General features: G+C 42.0%; 1 protein-coding gene across 3 annotated transcripts; it reads right to left on the bottom strand.

The window, feature by feature from the left end:
- Nucleotides 1-10469: 10469 nt before the first annotated feature.
- On the bottom strand, nt 10470-22116 carry LOC122933760 (G-protein coupled receptor 35-like). 3 transcript variants are annotated; one of them, XM_044288746.1, is made up of 2 exons: nt 22049-22116; nt 10470-13971 (listed from the first exon to the last, which is right to left on the bottom strand). In XM_044288746.1, exon 2 carries the CDS (start codon nt 13821-13823, stop codon nt 12897-12899), a length of 927 nt encoding a protein of 308 aa, XP_044144681.1. In that variant the 5' UTR covers nt 13824-13971; nt 22049-22116; the 3' UTR covers nt 10470-12896. The 3 variants fall into 3 exon arrangements, with proteins under 3 accessions (XP_044144681.1, XP_044144682.1, XP_044144683.1); XM_044288747.1 differs by lacking the exon at nt 22049-22116 and adding an exon at nt 18657-18748; XM_044288748.1 differs by lacking the exon at nt 22049-22116 and adding an exon at nt 18652-18728.
- Between the last annotated feature and the right edge of the window lie 2272 nt (nt 22117-24388).

Here is a 24388-nt window from a genome sequence, read left to right as displayed (position 1 = left end):
GACCAGTGTACCTGTTCATATCCAGGAGTTACAACCACCCTGCAATCCAGCAGTGGTGGCCGTGCTATTAGAAAAGGCACTGGCCTCTCTGGTGGTTGGGGCCACGAGAGTACGTGTTTTTCTATAGAGGGTAAGCACGGCCACCGCTTCTGGATTGCAGGTTGGCCGTAACCCTTGGATATGAGCGGTGTGTAATGTGATGGAAAAAATGAATCTGGACAATCACAATACATTACTAAGTGCCTTGTATTTACTTTGTGTACATGATAAATGCCATTTACTGAAGTGAGACGACTCTTTTAATAGGGTTTTCTGGGTGTTTAATATTGTGACCTATCTTCAGGATAGGTCATCAGTACAAGATCGGTGGAGGGTCAGACTCCTATGACTCCCATGATCAGTTGTGTGAAGAGATTACAGTGCTCCGTGAGCACTTAGGCCTGTTTCTAGGCCATGTGACATCACGTGCCCTAGGTGCAGCTCAACACAATACAAGTGAATGGTCTGAACTGCAAATACCAAGCATACCTGCTATCAAATGGACGTCATCCTGCTTGGTTAGCTGCGAGGAGGCTCGCGGAAGAGGTGCAGTCTCCTCAAACAACTGATCGGCAGGGGTAGTGAGAGACCGTCGCCAAACTCATATTAATGATGACCTGTCCCGAGGATAGGCCATCAGCATGAAAATCTTAGAAAACCATTGTAATTATTATATTGTCTGGGAATTATACAAGATGGCCTCCAGCAACCCATCCATAGGATAACTGAACTTGCAGATCTGCTTGGGGGTTGGGGAGGCAGAACTCTATAATAGCAAGATGGTGTCCTGCTTACAATATGGATGAGCAGCCTGACAGCAATGGGCAGGTTCGCATCATTACTATAATGAAAAAGTTTCATGGGTTCATCTAGTTCAATCTTTTTAAATGTATTAGGGATTCAGAGAAAGGCAAATAAAGCATACAAGGTGGTTACAAGTAGTACTTTCTATTAAATACTGTCACACATCAAATCATACAAGGACCTTTCTAATATCATAAGTGGAAAAAAAACGGCACACAATATGTAATACAAGTAAGGTATAGTTTATTAACTGGCATAGGGAAAAATCACATGTACTTCCTCCACTATTTGCAAAAGTGCAAACTGCAAAATTACATATTTCAATATTAGAGAGCAATGTTTCAGTGGAAAACTATCATTTTTCAAGTTTGGTGAAGAAACATGGCATAACAGAAAAGGTATAATCTGAGTACATAAGGCAAAATAGCACAAAAAAAATTACCACAGTATCTAAAAAAATCCTTGGGGCACAAAGACAGAGAAAGGAAACAACCTAATGAATAATGGTAGGACACGTGAAATAGTGCCATAAGCTGTACAATACAATACGGTAATATGGAACCAGTCTTGTAATAAAGAAACCTAATATAAGCACAAAGTCACATCATGTATAAGAGGCCATTTACATAGGCCAATACAAAGAGCAATGTTTGGGAACAAACCGTTTATTTCCAATGACTGTCCCATGATTCAGATGTATTTTCTATGCTATTATATGCAATTATTATCTCCTCTGTATGGGAATGAACAATCAGCACTTCTATTGTTCTCTCCCATAGAATGTAATTGCTTGTCAGCAGCACATCACAGTTTACACAGGGGGGTGTGCTGCTGACAAATAATCATTTTACATAAACAATCACATCACCCAACAAGCAAGAGTTTTGTTCATTTATTTTGAGATCAGCAGCACCTTTACATAATGTCAAATCAGAATATAAACTTGCATCGCAATCCCAGCTTAAAATATTTGTATATGTACGCGAAAGACAATAACATACAAAAAGTGCAATCACTATGCCTTACGTCTATTAGCTGGCATTTGGAACTTGAATACTTACTGCCAGGTTCCCCCATAGAGTATAGCTCATTGCAGGGATTTCGATTAGAGAGACAACTTGTGATCAGCTTATTGTCAAGGGTCCCATGTAACAAGTAAGGATTGTCCAAAGCAGACAATCCATTTAAAGATATACTGTCACCATGAAATGCAGTGCAATCTGCAGGCAGCAGGTTATAGAGCAGGAGGAGCTGAGCTGATTGATATATAGTTTTGTGGGAAAAGATTTGTCAAAACCTGTGAGTTATACATTTAAATCTCAGCATCCATGTAAAACTATCAATGACTGACAGCTATCTCTGTAGACACACTTACACAGAGAATGCTATCAGTCACTGATAACATCTTCCCATATACAACTGTCAGTGACTAACAGCTATCTCTGTATATAGACTTACACAGAGAATGCTATCAATCACTAATAACACCTCCCTGTGTACAGTTATCAGTGACTGACAGCTATCTCTATATACACACACAGAGAATGCTATGATTTACTGATAACATCTCCCCATGTACAACTATCAGTGACTGACAGCTATCTCTGTATACACACTTACACAGAGAATGCAATCAATCACTGATAACACCTCCCCTGTGTACAGCTTTCAATGACTGACAGCTATATCTGTATAGAAATGGCCTTGCGGTTCGCCCGGTGATCGTTTCTCAGTGAACTCAGGGTGTTCGCGATTCACCGAACATGCGAACATATGGCGATGTTCGCCGGCGCCATATTCTTTTGCATTGCACCATTTGCATTGCAACTTTGACCCATGACACACACATCAGGTGGGACAGGAGAGCCAATTGAGACGTTTCAGCACATGGACACACCCCCACCCTATAAATAAACCCGATCTGGCAGCCATTTTACATTCAGTCTTTTGCCAGTGTAGGGAGAGGTTGCTGTGTGGAGCATGGACAGACAGTTAGGGACACCAAACGCTAGCTAATAGGGCCACAAAAGTCCTTTTAAGGACTGGTATAGGTGTGCTATTGATAGGTGTGATATACTGAGGGTGTGATATACTTATAATATACTTTCTAACATAGAAAGTATATTATAGTGCATTTGTATTATGCAGCAGTTGTGTGTGGTTCTGCTGCGATACCACAGTTATATAGAGGGACAAGAGCTATTGGAACAACTATTTGCAACAGGTGTGATATACTTGTTGCCCCCCAAAAGAACTGATTGAGGGGTGCAATATGCCTGCTTCCACAAAATACTGATTAAGGGGTTTGATATATCTGCTTCAACAAAATACTGATCGAGGGGTGCAATATACCTGCTTCCACCAAATATTGATTGAGGCCTGTGATATAACTGCTTCCACAAAATACAGATTGAGGGGTGCGATATACCTGCTTCCACAAAATATTGATTGAGGCCTGCGATATAACTGCTTCCACAAAATACAGATTGAGGGGTGCGATATACCTGCTTCCACAAAATACTGGTTAAGGGGATTGATATACCTGCTTCCACAAAATATTGCATGAGGCCTGCGATACACCTTCTTTCACAAAATTCTGATTAAGGGGTTTGATAAACCTGCTTCCACAAAATACTGATTGAGGGGTGCAATATACCTGCTTCCACCGAATATTGATTGAGGCCTGCGATATAACTGCTTCCGCAAAATACAGATTGAGGGGTGCAATATACCTGCTTCCACAAAATACTGGTTAAGGGGATTGATATACCTGCTTCCACAAAATATTGCATGAGGCCTGCGATACACCTTCTTTCACAAAATTCTGATTAAGGGGTTTTATAAACCTGCTTCCACAAAATACTCATTTAGGACGGGTGCGATATACTGGCTTCCGCAAAATAATGATTAAGGGGTTTGATTTAACCGCTTCTACAAAATACTGATTAAGGAGTGTGATATGCCTGCTTCCATCAAATATTGATTAATGGGTTCTATATACCTGCTTCCACAAAATACTGATTAAGGGGTTTGATATACCTGCATCCACAAAATACTGATTGAGGGGTGTGATATACCCGCTTCCACAAAATATTGAATAAGTGGTTTAATATACCTGCTTCCACAAAATGCTGATTGAGGGGTGCGATATACCTGCTTCCACAAAATACTGATTAAGGGGATTGATATACCTGTTTCCACAAAATACTGATTAAGGGGATTGATATACCAGCTTCTACCAAATATTGATTGAGGCCTGCGATACACCTGCTATCACAAAATACTGATTAAGGGGTTTGATATACCTGCTTCTACCAAATATTGATTAAGGGGTTCTATATACATGTTCCAGAAAATACAGATTAAATGGTACGATATACCTGTTTCCACAAAATAATGATTAAGGGGTTTTTATATACCTGACTCCACAAAATACTGATTGAGGGGTGCGATATACCTGCTTCCACAAAATACTGATTAAGGGGATTGATATACCTGCTTTCACCAAATATTGATTGAGGCCTGCGATACACCTGCTATGTAGGGACTTTGGCACAGGGTCATTTTGAAAATGACAGGCAGAGGAAGAGGCCTCTTCCGCTGCACCCCCCAAGCTCCCCAGAACCTATTCGAAGTGCAAGGTGAGACGTTGCCATGCTGTGCTGCGGCTGTTGTGCCTGGAAACTAAGAGCCACTTCGGTCCTGCATTTCTTTTAGCTCTGCGCTCACGGGCCGATCAGTGGTTAACCCACGCTCAATTTGACAGTTGGTAAAGTGGTGTGCGACAACGGTGGCAATCTGCTGAGCGCTCTGAAACAGGGCATAATGATACACGTGCCGTGCATGGCACACATCCTGAACTTAGTCGTGCAGCAATTTGTTGCCAAATACCCCAGGGTCCAGGATGTCTTGCAGCAGGCCAGGAAAATCTCTGGCCATTTTAGAAGATCTTACACGGCCATGGCTCGCCTTGCTGACGTTCAGCGGCTACACCACTTTCCCGTCAGATGTTAGATTTGTGACAGCCTGACGCGCTGGAACTCCACCTTGTATATGCTTGATAGGCTGCTCCAGCAGCAACGTGCCGTTAACAACTACCTGTACGAACTCTGCAGCAGGACAGGTTCTGGCGAGTTTTGTTTATTTTCACCGCGTCAGTGGCTGCTCATGCACGACGCATGCAGACTTCTGCGGCCATTTAATGAGATCACCAAACTGGTCAGTCACAGCCAGGGTGCCATCAGTGACCCGTAAATCATTATTTTGTGGAAGCAGGTGTATCGCAGACCTCAATCAGTATTTTGTGGAAGCAGGTGTATCGCAGGCCTCAATCAGTATTTTGTGGAAGCAGGTATATCGCACCCCTCAATCTGTATTTTGTGGAAGCATTTATATGAAACCACTTAATCAGTATTTTGCGGAAGCAGGCATATCGCACCCGTCAATAATTATTTTGTTGAAGCAGGTGTATCGCAGGCCTCAATCAGTATTTTGTGGCAGCAGGTGTATCGCAGGCCTCAATCAGTATTTTGTGGAAGCAGGTATATCACAGGCCTCAATCAATATTTGGTGGAAGCAGGCAGGTGCGTAGCTAGAAGTGACTGGGCCCCACAGGCCTGCAGGATCCGAACTAATGCTAGTGCCCCATGCTGCCGGAAGTCCATTCCGGCCCCATTCACTATAATGAGGGAGGTCCGGAAGTCCGGCTGCAGCACAGCAAACATGCCGAGAGGTGGTCAGAATAACACTGTGACATGGCTACCACTAGTGTGAAAGTAGCCTTATCCCAAAACCTGCTGGAGCCAAGAGTGTCAATGGCAGGTGGGTACGAGCCTTCCTAGTGTCACCTGCGATGCTAGGAAGGCTCATCCCTGTCCCCGCCTGCCATTTGCTGCTCCCCCCCGACACCGGATGTTTTCATCCGCACACAGGGAGAAGCAGCAGCGGAGTTGTGGAGATCAGGAGCGTGGAGCTAGGTAAGTATATTAAGTGTGAGGGGCCCGGGCATATGGGGGACATTTTTTAGTCTTGGATAATCAGTTTAAGTAAAGATAACTTGTATTATGAATATCAACTTTTACTGGCAGTTAAAAAAGGCAGCATAATCTATGTTGCTTTGTTGATTTCTTTCTTCTGTTTGTTAGATTGTGGATAAGATCTGCCTGTATAATATTTATGTTTAAATTGTATTGGAGCTGTCATTTGGCATTCCGGGCACTAGAGGCCACTGTTTTGCAGCACAGTCAGCACACTCTGGGATCTGCATATGCAAAGGAGATGATGACTCATGCTTCTGTGTGAACCAGGAAGTGTGGCTCTGGCATGGTGGAAGGATTGTGCTGTGAGGGACTGAATCCGATTCCATCCTGGCTTGCGGATGTCCGGCAGTGAATGGACACTCAAAGGAAGGAGAGTATCTGCTGTCCCCTGTCTGGATCCAGCTCTTTGAAAGAGAGGTTGTCCCAGGAAGACCAGTTCCAGTGTATGGACAGAAAACCTTATCATCAAGCAAGGCCGCACGGTTGCTGAGGGCTTGGTGGCCATCACGGGTAAGCGTCTGCCACCGGTTAGGTGTGTCCTCTATAGCGGCACAGTACGACTTGTAGGCTCTGCTATGTACGCCAACGGGCTAGGCCTGTCCCTCGGACAGGGACGGTGACTGTGGGCCTGGGGTATTACTTATACTGTTTATACTTGTGTTAATACTGTTTCCAAAGTAAAGTTTATATTCTTGCATATAAGGCTGGTGTCAGTGTCGCTTTCCTTGTCTGTGACTTTGCTGTATCCTGGGGAGCCCACCCCGGTACACGGCTTACATGTTCACACTGTCGCTGATGGATGTGACAGATCAGTTTTGCAATGGATTCCACTGACACATAATGAGTGAGATTTATCATGAATAGAGTTTGCTAAATTTGATGTATCTTTAAAGGTCTTAATTTAGCAAATAATATTAATCATTTAGACAAAGTTAATGTATTGTACTAATGTATTGTGATTGTCATATTGCCTCCTTTGCTGGTTTCATTCACTTTTCATCACATTATACACTGCTCTTATCCAGGGGTTACAACCACCGTGCAATCCAGCAGCAGTGGCCATGCTTGCATACTGTAGGAAAAAGCATCAGCCTCTGGTAGCCAGGATCATGAAAGTGCGCTTAGTTTCACATGTGCAGCAGCTTCCCTGACAGACACCTTGTGTCTACGCTGCAACGGTGGTCGTAACAACTGGATGCGAGCAGTGTATAATGCAATGGAAAAGTTAATTAATCCAGCAAAGGAGGCAATATGGACAATCACAATACATCAGTAAGTGTCTTGTAATTACTTTCCCTACATAATAAATGCCATTTGCTGAAGTGAGACAACCCCTTCACTACCTCCGCAGTACATGTACGGTGGAAGTTGGCATTGGGCGTGCAGGGGGTGCCAAGTTTCTGCTGTTTCAAGCAGCAGAGGCCCGTGGCAAATGCATATGATCAGCCATAAGGTCAATTGCACACTTTTAACCCCTCAGTGTCACAGTCTCTAACGTGACAGGTGTCAGAAGATCTAAGAGACTGGCTGCACGTGATGTGATCTGACAGCCTATTTGGTTTCACTTGTTTTCAGTGTTGTTGCTGGTAATGACCACACCTCTTGTCTCAGGTGTAGCTTAGTGGTCATTCCCATTCCACTATTTAGTCTGGCTTCACCCATCATGCTATGCAGTTGATAGCTTCAGTTTGGTATTGGAAGAGCTGGTGTGTTGTCCTCTTCTGAGTTCATGCTCATCCATTTACTTCAGAAGTTAAGTGTTACTTCCCTTTTATATTTAGGCTACTTTCACACTAGCGTTCGATCGGATCCGTTCTGAACGGATCCGATCATATTAATGCAGACGGAGGCTCCGTTCAGTACGGATCCGTCTGCATTAATAACTTAGAAAAAATTCTAAGTGTGAAAGTAGCCTGAGCGGATCCGTTCAGACTTTCTATGTAAAGTCAATGGGGGACGGATCCGCTTGAAGATTGAGCCATATGGTGACATCTTCAAGCGGATCCGTTCCCATTGACTTACATTGTAAGTCTGAACGGATCCGCTCGCCTCTGCACGGCCAGGCAGACAGCTGAACGCTGCAAGCAGCGTTCAGCTGTCCGCCTGTCCGTGCGGAGGCGAGCGGAGCGGAGGCTGAACGCCGCCAGACTGATGCAGTCTGAGCGGATCCGCTCCATTCAGACTGCATCAGGGCTGGACGGAGGCGTTCGGGTCCGCTCGTGAGCTCCTTCAAACGGAGCTCACGAACGGACCTATGAACGCTAGTGTGAAAGTAGCCTTAGTTGTTTCAATTCTGTCATTTGTTACTAGGGAAATTCAGGGTTTTCAGGGTCTCAGGTTCCTGTGTATGAACATTCCTACCCTAAAGGTCTGTTCATGCGGATAGGAGTCAGGGCTAGGATTAGGGTTTCCATAGGTGGCGTCCGTTTCCCTTTCCCTAGCTTTGAGGCCTAGTTTCTTTTCCCTTCCCTCCTGTTGTCAGTGTGGTGTTCCCTCCCACATCACTACGTGACACTCAGATGCCATGTCAAAACCCACTGGAATATTCCAATACAGGCACTCAGCACTGTAGTAGAATACAGTGAATGGTGTGTTCTGTGATTGATAGATACCCATCACAGAACACAATTGGTAATACAATTATTGCTTGTTATAGTCGCCTAGGATGACTTAAAAAAGTTTAAAAAAAAGCTTGTAAAAAACAAAACATTACAATCATCGCCACATCCAAAAATGTGTGTACTATTAAAATATAACAACACTTATCCCATGTGGTGAACAGTGTAGCCTTCAGCATAAAATTCTGAATGGCCAATTCGCAATTTTTTGTCACTTCACCTCCCCAAATAAAATGTAATAAAAAGTGATCGAAAAGTCATACACACTTCAAAATGTTAACAAAAAGTACAGATCAGCCTGCAAAAAATAAGCCCTACAAAAATGTTATAAGGATCAGAATATGGCAATGAAAAGGAAAAATTAAATATTTTTAAAAGGTTTTTTTTTCAGTATTAAAATGCAAGAAAAACTATGTGTTATGTTTTTAAAGGAAATATTAATTATTAATATTGTGTGTTAATATCAATAATGAATATTCATAAATAGGCGTTAGTTGTCTATTGATGACTCCGCCTATTTATACTAGAAATACAAACTACTTAACTCTGTTGCACTTACACTTTCCCTGAACTACGTGCGTTCACCATGTTATATACTGTACTACGGCGCCTACCAAAAATACTATACACTGTATTATGAATAATAAATTTATTAACACAATAATTATATTTATTAACACAATAACACGTCTGCAGTCTAATTATTGCTCTAACTTTATATATTTATATCAATGGACATATACATACAGTATATATACTTATAGTCCCACACAGTGACATATTAACACTACAATACACCTAAACTACGCTACACACAGTACAATAGCTTACACAATTCCACCCCAAAAACCTAAATTATACACTTACACCCAAGTACACATTATTTAGCAACAGCCCACCAAACCTGGTTATAGTCTGTCCCTATGGGGTAAAACACAATATGGCGCTACAAAGGTTAATAGGACTATGCAGGCCAGGGATACAGTTTGTGGCAAGCTAGATTGCAGGGATATGCAGGAGAGCAGTGAAGGGGTAACTGCAGGGGTATATAGGGTCTGTGGGCTATGGCAGTGGTTAAAGGGTTAATACTGTAGGCAGGGGCTTAGGAGAATGCAGGGCAGGGGGAATCAGTGGGATAATGCAGGGCAGGGGGAATAGCAAGGGTTATGCAGGGGATCAGGGTTAATATAAGGGTTAATAGTTGGTGGTATAGGGTACTCAGCCAGATGCAGTGGTTAATGCTCGTCTTCCAGGGGTGCTCGTCTCTAGGGGATGATCTTCGCAATGTACTGCTCGTTCTCCTGGGGGATGATTCTCTTGTCCGGGCTGCATGGCCCAACTGAAGAGTGCAGTGCCGCCAGACTATTTAAATCCAGCGACGCTCGCTACCGAGCAGCCCACACGCATGCCACAGGCAAGGACACGTGGACCGTCACGGCCATATGACGTCGCAGCACCAGCCCGTTCATCCCTGCACACGCTTCCAGGCATGGGAATGCTTATTGAACTGGAGAATGAAAGTAACTGCTCAATTTTACTGCATAGGGAATGCCATAAAAAATGCATAAAACTGGTGGAATTGTGTGTTGTGTTTAAATGATGCCATTAGAAAGTCTTGTCCCGCAAAAACCAAGCCAAACAGAAAGAAAAAAATGAAAAAGCAAAGAAAAAAAAAAAGGGTTAAGGGTACTTTCACACTAGCATTTTTCTTTTCTGGCATAGAGTTCCGTCCTAGGGGCTCTATACCGGAATAGAACTGATCAGTTTTATCCCCATGCATTCTGAATGGAGAACATTCCCTTCAGGATGCATCAGGATGTCTTCAGTTCAGTCTTTTTGACTGATCAGGATGGAGATAAAACCGCAGCATGGTACGGTTTTATCTCCGGCCAAAAAACTGAACACTTGCCTGAATTCCATAGGAATGTATTAGTGCCAGATCTGGAATTCAAAATACCGGAATGCCGGATCCTGATCAGTCTTAAAATGCAATCAGTTGGCATAAGTTTTGCCGGATCCGGCAGGCAGTTCCTGCGACGGAACTGCCTGCCGGATTCCTCTGCCGCAAGTGTGAAAATACCCTAAGTCTAAGGGTACAGCAACATTGTCAGGTTTCCTGATATGACTAAAGGGTAGATATGACTTTTCCTATATTTTTAATTGACTCCTGGTTTTGGCTTCCAAAACTAAATCAAGAGACCTGTGTGGCTGTACACTAACACTTCTGTCTTGATATGTCACTCACTTTCTATGTCACCCATTTACTCTTTTTAAAAGTCTGAATTAACATATCTGGAGTGAAATGTATTAACATAGCTAACCATGGAACTGAACTATTCCCTTTTATGAATAATGAATCAAACCATTAGTTTTGATTTCCACCCTCTTGGCGGTGTGCCAGATTTGTCTATGATTATCTGTAGTATTATAAAGATGTATGCACGTGTGTGATAAAGGAGAGAATCAGCAGTGTGTCTGTGCCAGCTCTCTGAGCACTCATAAGGACACTGCAATTGGGTCCCCAACAATTATAGAAGAAGAGTTTTGCCCCAAAAGGTCCCAGCGTTGGGACCCCCACCTATAAGACAATGGGGGCATATACTAGCGGTATGCCCCCATTGTCCATGATGAGAACCCCTTTAACCTAGCTTGTACCATATCTACAGTTAGCCAATTGAGTATATCACTGGGTGTACTAACAGCCCTTTTGTATATACAGAACTAAAAACACATTTAGTACAGTATATCTGCATATTCCTTATCTTCAGTGACTAACCCGCCTTTACCATTATTTGGGGAATCTACATGCTTTGACCATGCTCATAAAGACTCAGGGATTTTATTTGTTCTCTTTGGCCACCTGCCGTTCATTTTGTATTTTTGCAAATTTTACAGATTTTATTAAGTCCTTTGTACATTTCAAAGGTTACAGCTTACCCATTTATTGCCCTTTTTACAGTAGCTATAAGCCATCATATGTAATCTAACAGAAAACATCACCTTTTGCCTTCATATGAGATTAGAGCTGGAGTGCCATAGGATCCCATTTAGAGCTGGCATTGGAGGCAACCACTTGTTAGTAGGGACTTTTTCTCCTGTGTTACTTCAGATAGTTGTTATCTTATTGATGTTTCCACAATGTGCAATGAGAACATCAGCATTTACAATGCAACCAAAAGAGTTCTTCATAGATGTACTTTGGACTATCATATTGTCAGGTAGGCTCAAGAAACCCTGGTCCAACACTGGCACTATAGAGATTTGTTCACTCTTTCAATTCCGTTGTAAGCTGTTAGGGACAGATATATATCTCTCATTTTCTCTCATGGTTCACATTTTTTTCATAATCTTACATTTCAATTGTTTGTGGCTTCCCCAGTAGTAAGAATTGTAAGATTATCATTGTTATAAAACATATCTGCAATATATTTCCACTGACAAGCAGAAACATTATTTAGATCAATCTGATGTGGTTTCCTGTATCACAGACTGGCATATACCAGTATTTCGACCTTTTAAAGCCCCCACTTTTATTTTGTCTAGTTTGCAAATGAGCAGGGAGTCACACATATAGCCATATCTGAACTGTACAAAGCTGTAATACAGCACCTATAGACTTCTATAGGACCCTACTATACCTCTATATGCCTCATACATAGATATATGGAGTCTTTTTCTCTATGAATTCCACATGCATATGAAATAAACACGCCATGCTTCATCAGATGTTGTACTATGCAACTTCTCACCTAGAAGCGTGCCTTCCAGGGAAGAATCATAACAAAACATGGCATTAGCCGCGGAAACTCCATTCTGTTTAGCCTTCTAGACCTTATTGTTGAAATCTTATCTTAGTATTCTTCTGCCTTACCCAGTGTCTGCATGGCAGGATTAAAGCGACCCTTCCATTTCCTACATAGTGAGGCTCATACTCCTCAGTATATGTTTGGTACTTATCTGTTGGAGGCTTAGAAATCTGTGCTGTCTAATCATTCTGCCCTTGCCTTGCTGTAATAGAAATCAGCTCTCCACCTAACTTCCTGTGAGCCTGTAGTAGGCTGTGTTTATACAAAGAAGCCAATCTGAGGAAGGGGAGGGAGATAGTGGAGCCAATGAAGAGGCAGGAGGCGTGTCTCAGACTCCCGATAGGCACATTATCATGCTGTAGTCACAGATCACATGGAGCTAAAAAGTAGTAAAACTGTGAGATATGAGAAAAATAAAAAAGTAGGCATACTTCAGCACGTATCAGAGACATACAGTGGTAGACTTAGAAGTCTATGAGTGCAATATCATGGCTCTGTACTGCTAAGACCTTGCTCATATAGCCTCCTCGCCTGTCTATCTACCCATTTTCTGCAAGCTATTCTGTAACATACATGGGTTGTTCACAGGTTTATGACACACATGAAGACTTGCATTTAGATAAAGTGAACTCATGTTTGGAAAAAGCATTCCAAAATTCACTGGCCGCGAAGTAGTAGCACGCTGAATCCAGAACACAATTTGAGTTTGCCATGAAGTTTGCCACATGAATAAAATCATTGACTTTTTCGAGTATGTAACAAGAGGCCTTGAGGTTTTCAGCTACAAAACGGATTGTGTATCCAACGTGAATAGGCAAGAAGCAAATAACAAAACTCAGTAAGTTGGCTATAACTATCTTCACAGCTCTCTTGACGGAACACTGCTTGTAAGGATGCATTCTTGTTCTGATCCTTAAAGTCATGATGACCTTCCAGGAGCAAAAGCTTATAACTAGCAAAGGAAGGACAAATCCAACAACGACGAAGACTAAGGACAAGTTAAAGGGTTGATTGCTGTCTTTCTGAAAACATATGGTAAACTTGTAGCCTCTGCTTTCCAAATTCCTCAGGATACTAACTGTGATAAAAATGATCCAGAAGGTACAACACATGATAGAAGCTTTCCTTAATGACATCCAACTTTTGTATTTCATTGGGTGTCTGACTGCCAAGTATCTGTCAAAAGCAATAGCCATGATAGTGAAAATGCTAATGTACGTATTCACAAAGTACGAGGACATTAAGATTTTACACAGTTCACTTCCAAGGTCCCATTTATGTAAGATAGCATAAAGTCTGAATGGAAAGGTCAAAGTGACCAAGATATCGGCAAGCATCAGATTCACCATGAAAAGAGTAGTTTCTGTCCATTTTTGCATTTTGCAACAAAAAATCCAAAGTGCCAGGACATTGCATATAACGCCAAAAATAAAAAGTGGAATATAAGTAATTATACTGAAAATCTGAAATGGTACACTTATTGTGGTAATAGAGCAATTAGTTTCTTCAGACTCCATTGGATAACATAGAAATAACAAAGAAGCTTTTATGTGTTGTTCTTAAAGTGAAAAGAGCACCATCGTTACCATCTTCCTTCCAGTTGTCTCAGTCATAAGAAGTCACCTTTTATACAATTCAGCTATAAGACATAATATGATCCGAGTTCTGAAAAATAAGATAAGTCAGTGCATTTGTTACACATTCCTATGAACATAAAGATTACTTTACATCAGTAAGTTAGAGATAAACTGTGTTCCTTTAGCGCACATGCATACAACCATACTACAGGGCGGCCCATGAAAAGGTAGCCCACCTCCAGCAATAGCATGACAAGATGAATGAGCAAGTGGATTGTCACAAAAGATGCTGAAAGTAGTCCTCGTTCACGTCTATGCATCTTTGGGAATGTCGGATTATGTTGGCTGATACTGCTTGCAGCTCTTCAACAGTGATGGCTGTGGCCACAGACGGTGGCCTGTCCATAACTTTGGCGCATCCAGCGCCAGTTCTAAATGTAAGACAGCTTCTGAACAGTCTTAGATTTAGACCTCTTTCTACGCCTGAAACAGGCATAGAAAATGGTAAATGAGACAGGCCTGCCAGCCTGTCCCCCTCCCCACCGACACCACACCCACAACTTTAGACCTGGCATGAGCGGGGCAAAGTTGCAAATTGAGCTAGCTGTTGCTCCGTATCTGCGCCTGAAATGCACCTGATTTAGTCATATTTCAGAATGATAAATGACCCCCGTTTTCTTTAAAATATTCCAGGGTGGATGTCTATAAAAACTTTGGTCCGTCCATGATTTTTGGTTCAATTGTCCAGGAAAAAATTAAGTAGGATGTCAATCCTGGACTGAGGTCTGGTTTGTATTGGTTTTAGTTATTCTGTTTGTTTTGTTGTCTGCATCTGTATTCATTTTTAAGTAAAATGTAATGCAAAATCTTAAGCAAAATTCTGCAACATGTACAGCATTTGTTCTGGATTTTTCTGAAAATCTACAACATTGGGGGGGGGGGGTCAATTTATCTTTTACCTCAGGCTGCAGAAAGTTAAATGCACCTTCGTCCATTAGCTCTACTTGTTTGCAGCACTCTTGTGCTGGCCTTTTTAACTTCAGTTGTACACAAGGATATGTTAACAATTGAAGTATCTGAAGTGGAATTCGATCTTAATTTCAGGAAAATTTTTCTTTGCTGCAAAGCCGAATTTCCTCATGCTTCGCGGTAACGAATAGATTTTCCCTGAAATGGCAGTAAAACAAAAATGCTTTTTATACGGTTCCTCTTCAAACACTGGAGCATGAAGGTCCCCACTAAATTGGAAGCGGTGGTGGGCCCTGGCTCTTGCTCATCGCCCAGGAGTTTAAAGTCCCACCCCCAAAGCCTGCTCTTCTTGCTCCGGCCTGGTGCACCTGCCCGACCCCTACCACCCCTGCGGAACGGCCTGCCTCTTTCTCTGCATGTCATTTTTAAAATGACCCTGTGTCAAAGTCCCTAGAGAAAAGCTGTATTTATGGAAGCAGGTATATCGCAAACTTCAATCAGTATTTGGTGGAAGCTGGTATATCAAACCCCTTAAACAGTATTTTGTAGAAACAGGTGTATCGCAGGCCTCAATCAGTATTTGGTGGAGGCAGGTATATCAAACCCCTTAATCAGTAATTTGTGGAAGCAGGTATATATAACCCCTTAATGAATATTTGGCGGAAACAGGTATATCGTAACCCCCAATCTGTATTTTGTGGAAGCAGGTATATCAAACCCCTCAATCAGTATTTTGTGGAAGCAGATATATAGAACCCCTTAATCAATATTTGGTGGAAGCAGGTATATTGCACACCTCAATCAGTATTTTGTGGAAGCAGGTGTATCGCAGGCCTCAATCAGTATTTGGTGGAAGCCAGTATATCAAACTCCTTAATCAGTATTTTGTAGAAGCAGGTGTATCGCAGGCCTCAATCAATATTCGGTGGAAGCTGGTATATCAATCCCCTTAATCAGTATTTTGTAGAAGCAGGTATATAGAGCCACTTAATCAATATTTGGTGGAAGCAGGTATATCGCAACCCTCAATCAATATTTGGTGGAAGCAGGCATATCGCACCCCTCAATATGTATTTTGTGGAAGCAGTTATATCAAACCCTTTAATCACTATTTTGTGGAAGCAGGTATATCACACCCTTCAATTAGTATTTTTGGGGGCAATAGGTATATCACACCATTAGCAATTAGTTATTCCAATAGCGTTTGTCCCTCTATATAGCTGCGGTATCGCAGCAGAACCGCACACAACTGCTGCACAAAACAAATGCACTATAATATACTTTCTATGTTAGAAAGTATATTATGAGTATATTACACCCCTCAGTATATCACACCTATCGATAACACACCTATACCAGGCCTTAAAAGGACTTTTGTGGCCATTTTAGCTAGCATTTGGTGTCTCTAACAGTCTGTCCATGCTCAACAAAGCAACCTCTCCCTATACTGGCAAAACACAGAATATAAAATGGCTGCCAGATCGGGTTCTGTTATAGTGTGGGGCTGTATCCATGTGCTGAAACATCTCAATTGGCTGTCCTTTCCCACTTGATGTGTGTGTCATGGGTCAAAGTTTGGCGCAATGCAAAAGATTATGGCGCCGGCGGACATCGCCATATGTTCGCATGTTTGGCAAATCGCAAATGCGCAAAGTTCACTGTAAAAACAACCGCTGGGCGAACCGCAAGGCAATCTCTACTCAGGAGATTACCAATGCAAATCACTGTGCAGGGTTTTGCTAGGAGGGTTGTCACACCAACCAGTCATGTCCAAGCTAGTGGACATGTCATTGTGACTGGAAGCTGAACCAATCTGATTTCTGACTCACTGTCGAATCCCAGAGCTAGGTGGGGGATTTAAGACTGCTAATTTCTGATTGACTTACCTGAGATTTCATTTGTTTTAGGGCTCAGTATTGTGCGACTTCCCATTTTCTGTTCTAGTGTACTGACTACGGGCTTTTTTAAATTGTATTTGCCCTGTGGCTACTGTTTCTGCTTATATACTCTCTCCTGGTAACTGTTTTCAGCCTGCCTATGGACTAACCACTCATTTACTGCGTTGGCCATGTCTGTCTCTCCTGGTTTTGAGCCTGCTTGCTGACTTCACTGTGTACCTCCAGGTTATTTTAGAAGGTATGCCATTAATGTGCCTGTTCCAGTTTCCTGTAATCAACTTTGCAAATGTAATGTGGGTCCCTAGCAGCAAAGTCCATTTGGCTTTGTGGCAGAATCTGGTGAAGGACCTAGTTGTAGCCTTAGCTTCCTGCCACCCTGAATGGTTTTGGAAGGCTAATAGCAATTTCAGAGTCACAGGCTGGGGTCTGGACAGTGAACATTTCCTAACACCTAAGTTACTCACAGTAGTGTAACAAGGTGTCTGAGGGCCCTCTTTAGGCAAGCCTCATCAATTATGCATGTGGAGGCTTAGCACCTCCCTTAAAGACCATTTACACTGGCCTATTGTTGAACAAATCATCGCTAACTAGTGATACTAGTAATGCACGTTAGCGATGATCTGATGGTGTAAATGCACCGCCAATTACCCGATGAATGAGCAAAACGCTTGTTTATCGGGTAATTGTATCTTTTGTGCAGCACAAAAGGTTATTGTTTCCCAGTGGAAACAACGAGACAGTATGGGGAAGAGCCATGGCATGTGTCACAGTGGGGAATGGGGGAAACTCCCCACCGTACAATGTCACCAAGTACTAGGCCAAACACCAACAACATCCCAAACATGCAACCACAAACAAGACATACAACAAATCTCCAACTTAAACCCAGACCATAAATGACACACCAGGAGGGGAAGGAAGACAAGGAGGAAACACTCAGTTTGACATTGCAGATGACACTGCTAATAACCTTGATGTCAAACTTGGATACCCAACTCACCACTTTGCTCCAGCCAGTGTATTAACCCCACACACACCACACAGCAGGGAGACACTACTTAAAAGGGAAATTGCACAAACCAAAAGACAACATGTTGCCGCAGACAACAGCATGCGTGGCCAGTGTCACGGCGCCAACAGCAAACCCGTGACACTGCCACAACATGCCAAAACAGAAACATGTTGTCACCTCCGCTAGCGATCAGCAGATTGTCGGGAAGGAAGCAATCTGCTAGATCTTCATCCCATGTAAAGGGACCATTAGGGGTGACAAGTATTTTTGGTGAAGGTTTCTACTTCCTTTCTATTGGTGGAGGCCCCGAGACACAAGCCCCGGGTGCCCTTCCTTAATCAGGCCATGCCTGTGCCATATTAAATCATGGGATCAGATTTTCTATGATTACAGATTGCACTAGAGATTACTAGTTCCCATACAGAGAAGATGATTGCTACAGCTCTCCCCTCTGCTTAACTAATAACCAACAACCAACGAACTACACCCAATCAGCCCAGGCAAAACTCTGCCTATCTTCCCACAGTGAGTGAAAAGAAAGCAGTTCTAATGAGCGTAAACAGTTTTTTTTTTTTAGGTTTCTTTTTACTTTGAGGAAGTAAAGGTCTCTGTTATCTTTCTGAAAAAGTGGCTTAGGGCACTTTAAGATATACATAGATAAGGTTAACATGTTTATTAAGAAAAACGTGATTACTACAGAATTCTGCTTGCAGCGGCAATCATTGCTTTTGCATAATAGTAATCATTTCTACTAAAAGGTCTCTTCTTGATCTCTACTTAGATCACGTTTGGAGGTTGTATAGAGTGCATCATCATCATCCAATGTCACTTTTTGTGCCCCATAATGTGACGCCAGAATAATAGAATGAAAATTACTGTCGTTATTCACCTTACCCAGGGCCTGTTTTCACGCTGAATATTTCTTGTGGATATTTTCAAGGTCCGAGTTAGGCTCCTTTCACTTTGTTTAGTGCCCGTCCAAGGTTTCTATCTGGAGGATTTCAAAACAGAAACCTCAGAGTGCCATCCATCGCCCATAGGTGCCCATGTTCCACTAAAAAACAAGCACCTCTACCTTTTGTGGTACCCCGACTTCCTCATAGATTGCAAGCTCTTGTGAAGAGGGCCCTCAAGCCACTTGATTCTGTCTGTACATGTACCTTCTGACTGTAAAGTGCTGTGCATTATGTTGGTGCTATATACAGTAAAAAATAAAGATTGCTATGTGACAGCTATACCACTCACCATGTGCTGTTTATAATACTGGGGTCTTCTTTTGTGGCAGAGGGACCTTTGGGCCCCTTGAGACACCTCTGCACCATCTACAGCTTTGCCCTATGCAGCTTGCCCTATGTGTGCAATTTTGCAGTGCATCTCACCCATTACAATGCAAAGGGTTTGATCTCTGGACATATCCACAATTAAATTAATCTTATTTGCTATAGAAATAAAACCTTAAAAACACTCTTTCTTCTGGACATTTTCTCAAAAATTACGGTAGCTAATGTTTTTATGGACACATTAATGTGTCGCAAGATCTCATTAAAGGGAAAATTAGATTTTATACATTATGCAAGTCCTCAATGGGTGACCCTAGTCACGGCAAGTCCAAAGGCACGTCTCCATAATGCCTGCCCCATGCCTCCTTCCTTGTCTTGATCACTCCTTTGTCCAAAGTTCTGTCCTCTGCTTACAGTAATTCATGCACATGTGCAGCACTCTCTAGCCTATTAGCTTCAGCTTCAGTGACCACTAAGGGCTTGTTTACATCACAGTTATGGATTCCATTATTGTTTTCTGTTATAACATGGTTATAACGGAAAATAACGGAATCCATAAGACAGAAGTCAAAACGGAAGCCTATAAGAGGCATTCCATTTTGATCCTTCATAATATAAGTCAATGGGCAGCATAACAGATCCGTCCCAGTTTCCATTATGCAGGAGTCCAGTCCTGCATAACGGAAACTTAGACGGATCCATTATGCTGCCCATTGACTTGTATTATTATGGAAGTCAAAACTTAAATTTAAAAATCTTGTGCATGTGGCATGCAATCATGGCAAGGTGCATGCGCAGCACTCTTCAGCAGGTGGGCCTTGGTTTCAGTGATGTACTGCATCATGTACGTTATTTCTTTCCGTTATAATATGGTTATAATGGAAAATAACAGAATCCATAAGACGGAAGCCTTTAAAAGTCTTTGGGTAATCATAACAGATCCGTCTGGTTTCCATTATGCAGAACGGAAAAAAGTCCTGTCGACAGGACTTTGTTTTCCATCTTGCATAACCAAGGCGCACCTGCTGAAGAGTGCTGTGCATGCACCTTCCCATGGTTGCATGCCACATGCACAAGATTCAGTGCAGAAGATAAGGTAAGGCAGGAATCAGCAACCTTCAGCACTCCCGCTGCTGTAAAGCTACTACTCCCAGCATGCACACTTACTTGGCTGTTCTTGTTACTCCCATAGTAGTGAAAGGAGGATTCTGGGAGTTGTAGTTTCAAAGCAGATGGAGTTTGCAACCTTCACCTAATTTGCATATTGGATAAAACTTTAGAATAAACCCTAACCCAATTTATCCCTACAAATATAACACAACAGTGTTTCTGGTCGCATGCAGCCAAGCGTCACCCACCCACAGATGCTAAAGGCTTTGCAATTGTATCTTCCTGGCTCTGTAATTAGTTTAAAGCACTTTAATAATTAAAAAGGCTCTTACAAAGTTAACATGTTGGGGGTTATGAGCCCTTGCTCGTGAGTCAGCATTCTAGGCATGTTCTTAGACATGCTGCTGGGTGATGATTGCTGGTCAAGGTGGTCTTCATATTCTCACTGCAAATGCTATCTTCAGCTGAATACCTGTCACAGTCCATCCATCACCACACTGAATGTTGGGATTGGAACTGTTTATAGGGAGCCCTTAATAATCAACAAATTAGCATTTTATGGACAATTTTTACATGGAAATCTAGTAAAAATGACCATTTCATATATTATAGATACAGGAGAAAAGACCTGACTGGTGGACCGAGCACAGAATAAAATACATTGTTTGCAAAGGTTAACTATATAGATAAATATCAATCTCTATGATACCACACACTACCTTCCCCAAATAAGATATGATCCCCCTGCTTAAAGATACCCGCAGTAGTACAATCGGTTTCTATTCCAAATTACCTTACTGATGGTTTCTTTCTCTGCGGCATCTGTCTTTCTCTAAATGCAATGTGGGATTCACGCTATAATAAGAAAGACGTTTGGCACTCACAACCATGTTGCATAGTGACGTCACTATCTGATCCCTGAGAGCGCTAGTTGCAATTCTGAACAAACAGAATTGCGCCACCGACTGGGGCATGATCCACAGCCTAGATATCAGACCTGTTATAGAGTGAGTCCCACACTGAATCATATCTTATTCGGGGAAGATAGCGCACGATATCATAGAGATTGGTCTATGATTTACGTGTTGTGTGCAGCAGTTTGTGCAGTTCTGCTGCGATACTGCAGCAAACATAGAGGAGCTGGGCACAAGCGTAAGTGGAATATCCAACTATATTGCTTTTTTATATATATATATATATATTCAGGTGAAACTAAAAAAAATTGAATATCGTGCAAAAGTTCATTTATTTCAGTAATGCAGCTTAAAATTAGAATTTTGTGAAAAGATAAATATTCTATGCTCAAAGTGTAACACTCTAGTCAGCTAATTAATCCATACCTGAGATTGTGACTTTGGGGTTTCATAAGCTATAAACCATAATCATCCAAATGATAACAAATAAAGGCTTGAAATATCTCGCTTTGCATGTAATGGGTCTATCTCATATGTTAGTTTCACCTTTTAAGTTGGATTACTGAAATAAATGAACTTTGCACGATATTCAAATTTTTCGAGTTTTACCTGTGTGTGTGTATATATATATATATATATATATATATATATTTATATATTGTCTGCTTTGGAATCACTACCTTTGTAGGAATGTACTAATAATTACATATAGTTCAATATTGAATATGTAAAAATCGGTATCTGTGTTTTGCAAATCCGCAATTTGCGTACTGCAAAAATGGATAAGATCGTCTGAATGAGCCCTTAGAGAGTACAGGTGAGTAGACAGACATAAAATATAGGAAAGGTGTAGAAATGTTTCTTGACTTTAGAAAAGATCATTCAAGACAGAACCTTATAATTTTCCTTTTCTGCACAGTATTACATACAATTTTATAAATTACATTTAACGTCTAACAAAACAGTATGATAAAGGACTTACCTTAGCTGTCCTCATGTGTGTCTGCGGGAAACTTCAGAATGAGAATCTTTTTCTAGCAACTTCATTTCCTCAGATCTTCCTCTGCATACCGTATGTTGTAAATTGTTACAGGATGGGGGAGTGAGAAATTACTTTGCATAGTATGTAGGCAGACTTCTCCTTTTTCATATACCCTATGCTTCAAACACCATCTCATCACATCACTACCAGCCACACTGTCCCCATTCAAATACCAGCCACATTCCCATTAAACACTACAAACCGCAGTGTCCCAATACAAGTACCAGCCACATTCCCATTAAACACTACAAACCGCAGTGTCCCAATACAAATACCAGCCACTTTCTCATTAAACACTACAAACCGCAGTGTCCCAATACAAGTACCAGCCACATTCCCATTAAACACTACAAACCGCAGTGTCCCAATACAAATACCAGCCACTTTCTCATTAAACACTACCAGCCACAGTGTCCCCATACAAATACCAGACACATTCCCATGAAACACTACCAGCCATGGTGTCCCCATACAAATGCCAGCCACATTCCCATTAAACACTACGAGCCATGGTGTCCCCATACAAACACCAACCACTTTCTAATTAACCCCTTCAGGACTGAGCCATTTGTCACCTCTGAACCCGGATATACCCTTATTTTCACCCAGACAGCTCCCCTAAAGCTAGCATTGGAGCATCTCATGCTCCGATGCGCTCCCTAGCCCTGCGCTAAATCGCGCAGGGCACGTGCTCTTTTGTTTGCAATAACAGACTACCGGGCGGAAACTTCCACCCGGCAGTGTGTTAGGTGACGTCACCGGCTCTGATGGGCAGGCTTTAGCTCTAAATCCCGCTCATCAGTGCCGGTGACGTCACCGGGGTTCCTGGCAGCCCCATGAAGAGCCCCATGAAACTGTGTTTTACAACCAAACAAACCTCAATATTTATTACCCTAATTTTTCAGTTTACAGAACTCCATATGTGGTTGTAAACTGCTGTGTGGCCACACAACAGGGCTCAGAAGGAAAGGAGCACCATATGGCTTTTGGAGGGCAGATTTTGCTGGAATAATTTTCTGGGTCTATGTTGCATTTGAAAACCTCCTAATGCACCGCTACAGTGGAAGCCTCCCAAAAAATTACCCCATGTTGGAAACTACACATTTAAGGGAGTTAGTGAGCACTTTGTTTAATAGAAAAAAACAAACACTTGGCCGTAAAAAGGAAAAAAATATATATTTTACAAGGAAATGTCACTTTAGGCCTAAATTTTTCATTTTAACAAAGGGTAACAGAATAAAGTGCACCCCACTTTTTGTTATCCATTTTCTCCTGAATACAGCAGTACCCGTCGTAAACAGCTGTGTGGCCAAACCACAAAGCTGAGAAGGGAAGGAGCACCATATGTGTCACGGATGATCCGCGAGAATATTGACCTGTCCTTCCAATATTATCAATATTAGTCTCCCTTATTGAGCAGTAGGTCTATTAAACAGTAATTATTTCCCTAGGCCCCAGAACCTACAATTTGATTACTCAGAGCGTCTCCTTCCGTGTACCCAGAGAACAAAATAGCCCTTTTGTTCAAGTCAGTCAATAGATGCCCAGCAGATAACACAATTACAGCTGGCTTCCTCAGGTTGACAAAAGAACTTCCCTTTCTGCAGAGATATCACAGCTAGGTGTGAAGACTGCACCTGGGGGGAGCCATTTGGTGTTGCTGCCATAAGGGGTTTGTAAGATAGCTTGCTGCAGACAGGCCGGCACCAAGGTTTCCAGATTGCAACATGAATCTGAGATATGATTTTTACCTTTTTAAGAGAGACCATGCATCTTACGGACGTAAAAATTACATCATCGTGTCACTCAGAATTCACTGGACGTTTACATAGGACAAACATAACTCTAAGATGTGCCCAGGTAAAGTTATGGTGTTACCCATTCATAGAACCAGTTATAATAGTAATATTTGGTATCCCTGAACTCCATATTTTGTGGGGAATGTGAATATGTGCTTGTTACTTGTGTACAGCGGAGACATCCCACAATATGGCACATGCCATATTTCAGAACTGGCATTCACCTCAGGAATACAGCCGGCCCCAGCAGGCGGACTCTCAATTCTCCGCCTTGATTCTGGGACCCTTTATAACAAAGACCTAGAATCTGCCAAAGTAGTTCGCCACTTTTAACAACACCTGAAAAGGGCCTCAGCCAGAGAACCCGTGGGCTGTAGGCATATTACACTGGACAAAGGCTTCTTGGACTTTATCCCTGCAACGGACTATTTCACCAACGGACATCTTTTCTGCGGAAACTACGTATTTTCTTTCTTTTCTC

This window comes from Bufo gargarizans, chromosome 4 (assembly GCF_014858855.1).
Source record: "Bufo gargarizans isolate SCDJY-AF-19 chromosome 4, ASM1485885v1, whole genome shotgun sequence".
Classification (NCBI taxonomy): Eukaryota; Metazoa; Chordata; class Amphibia; order Anura; family Bufonidae; genus Bufo; species Bufo gargarizans.
The sequence above is the reverse complement of the archived record's forward strand: the minus strand, read 5'-3'. Positions and strand labels throughout refer to the sequence as shown.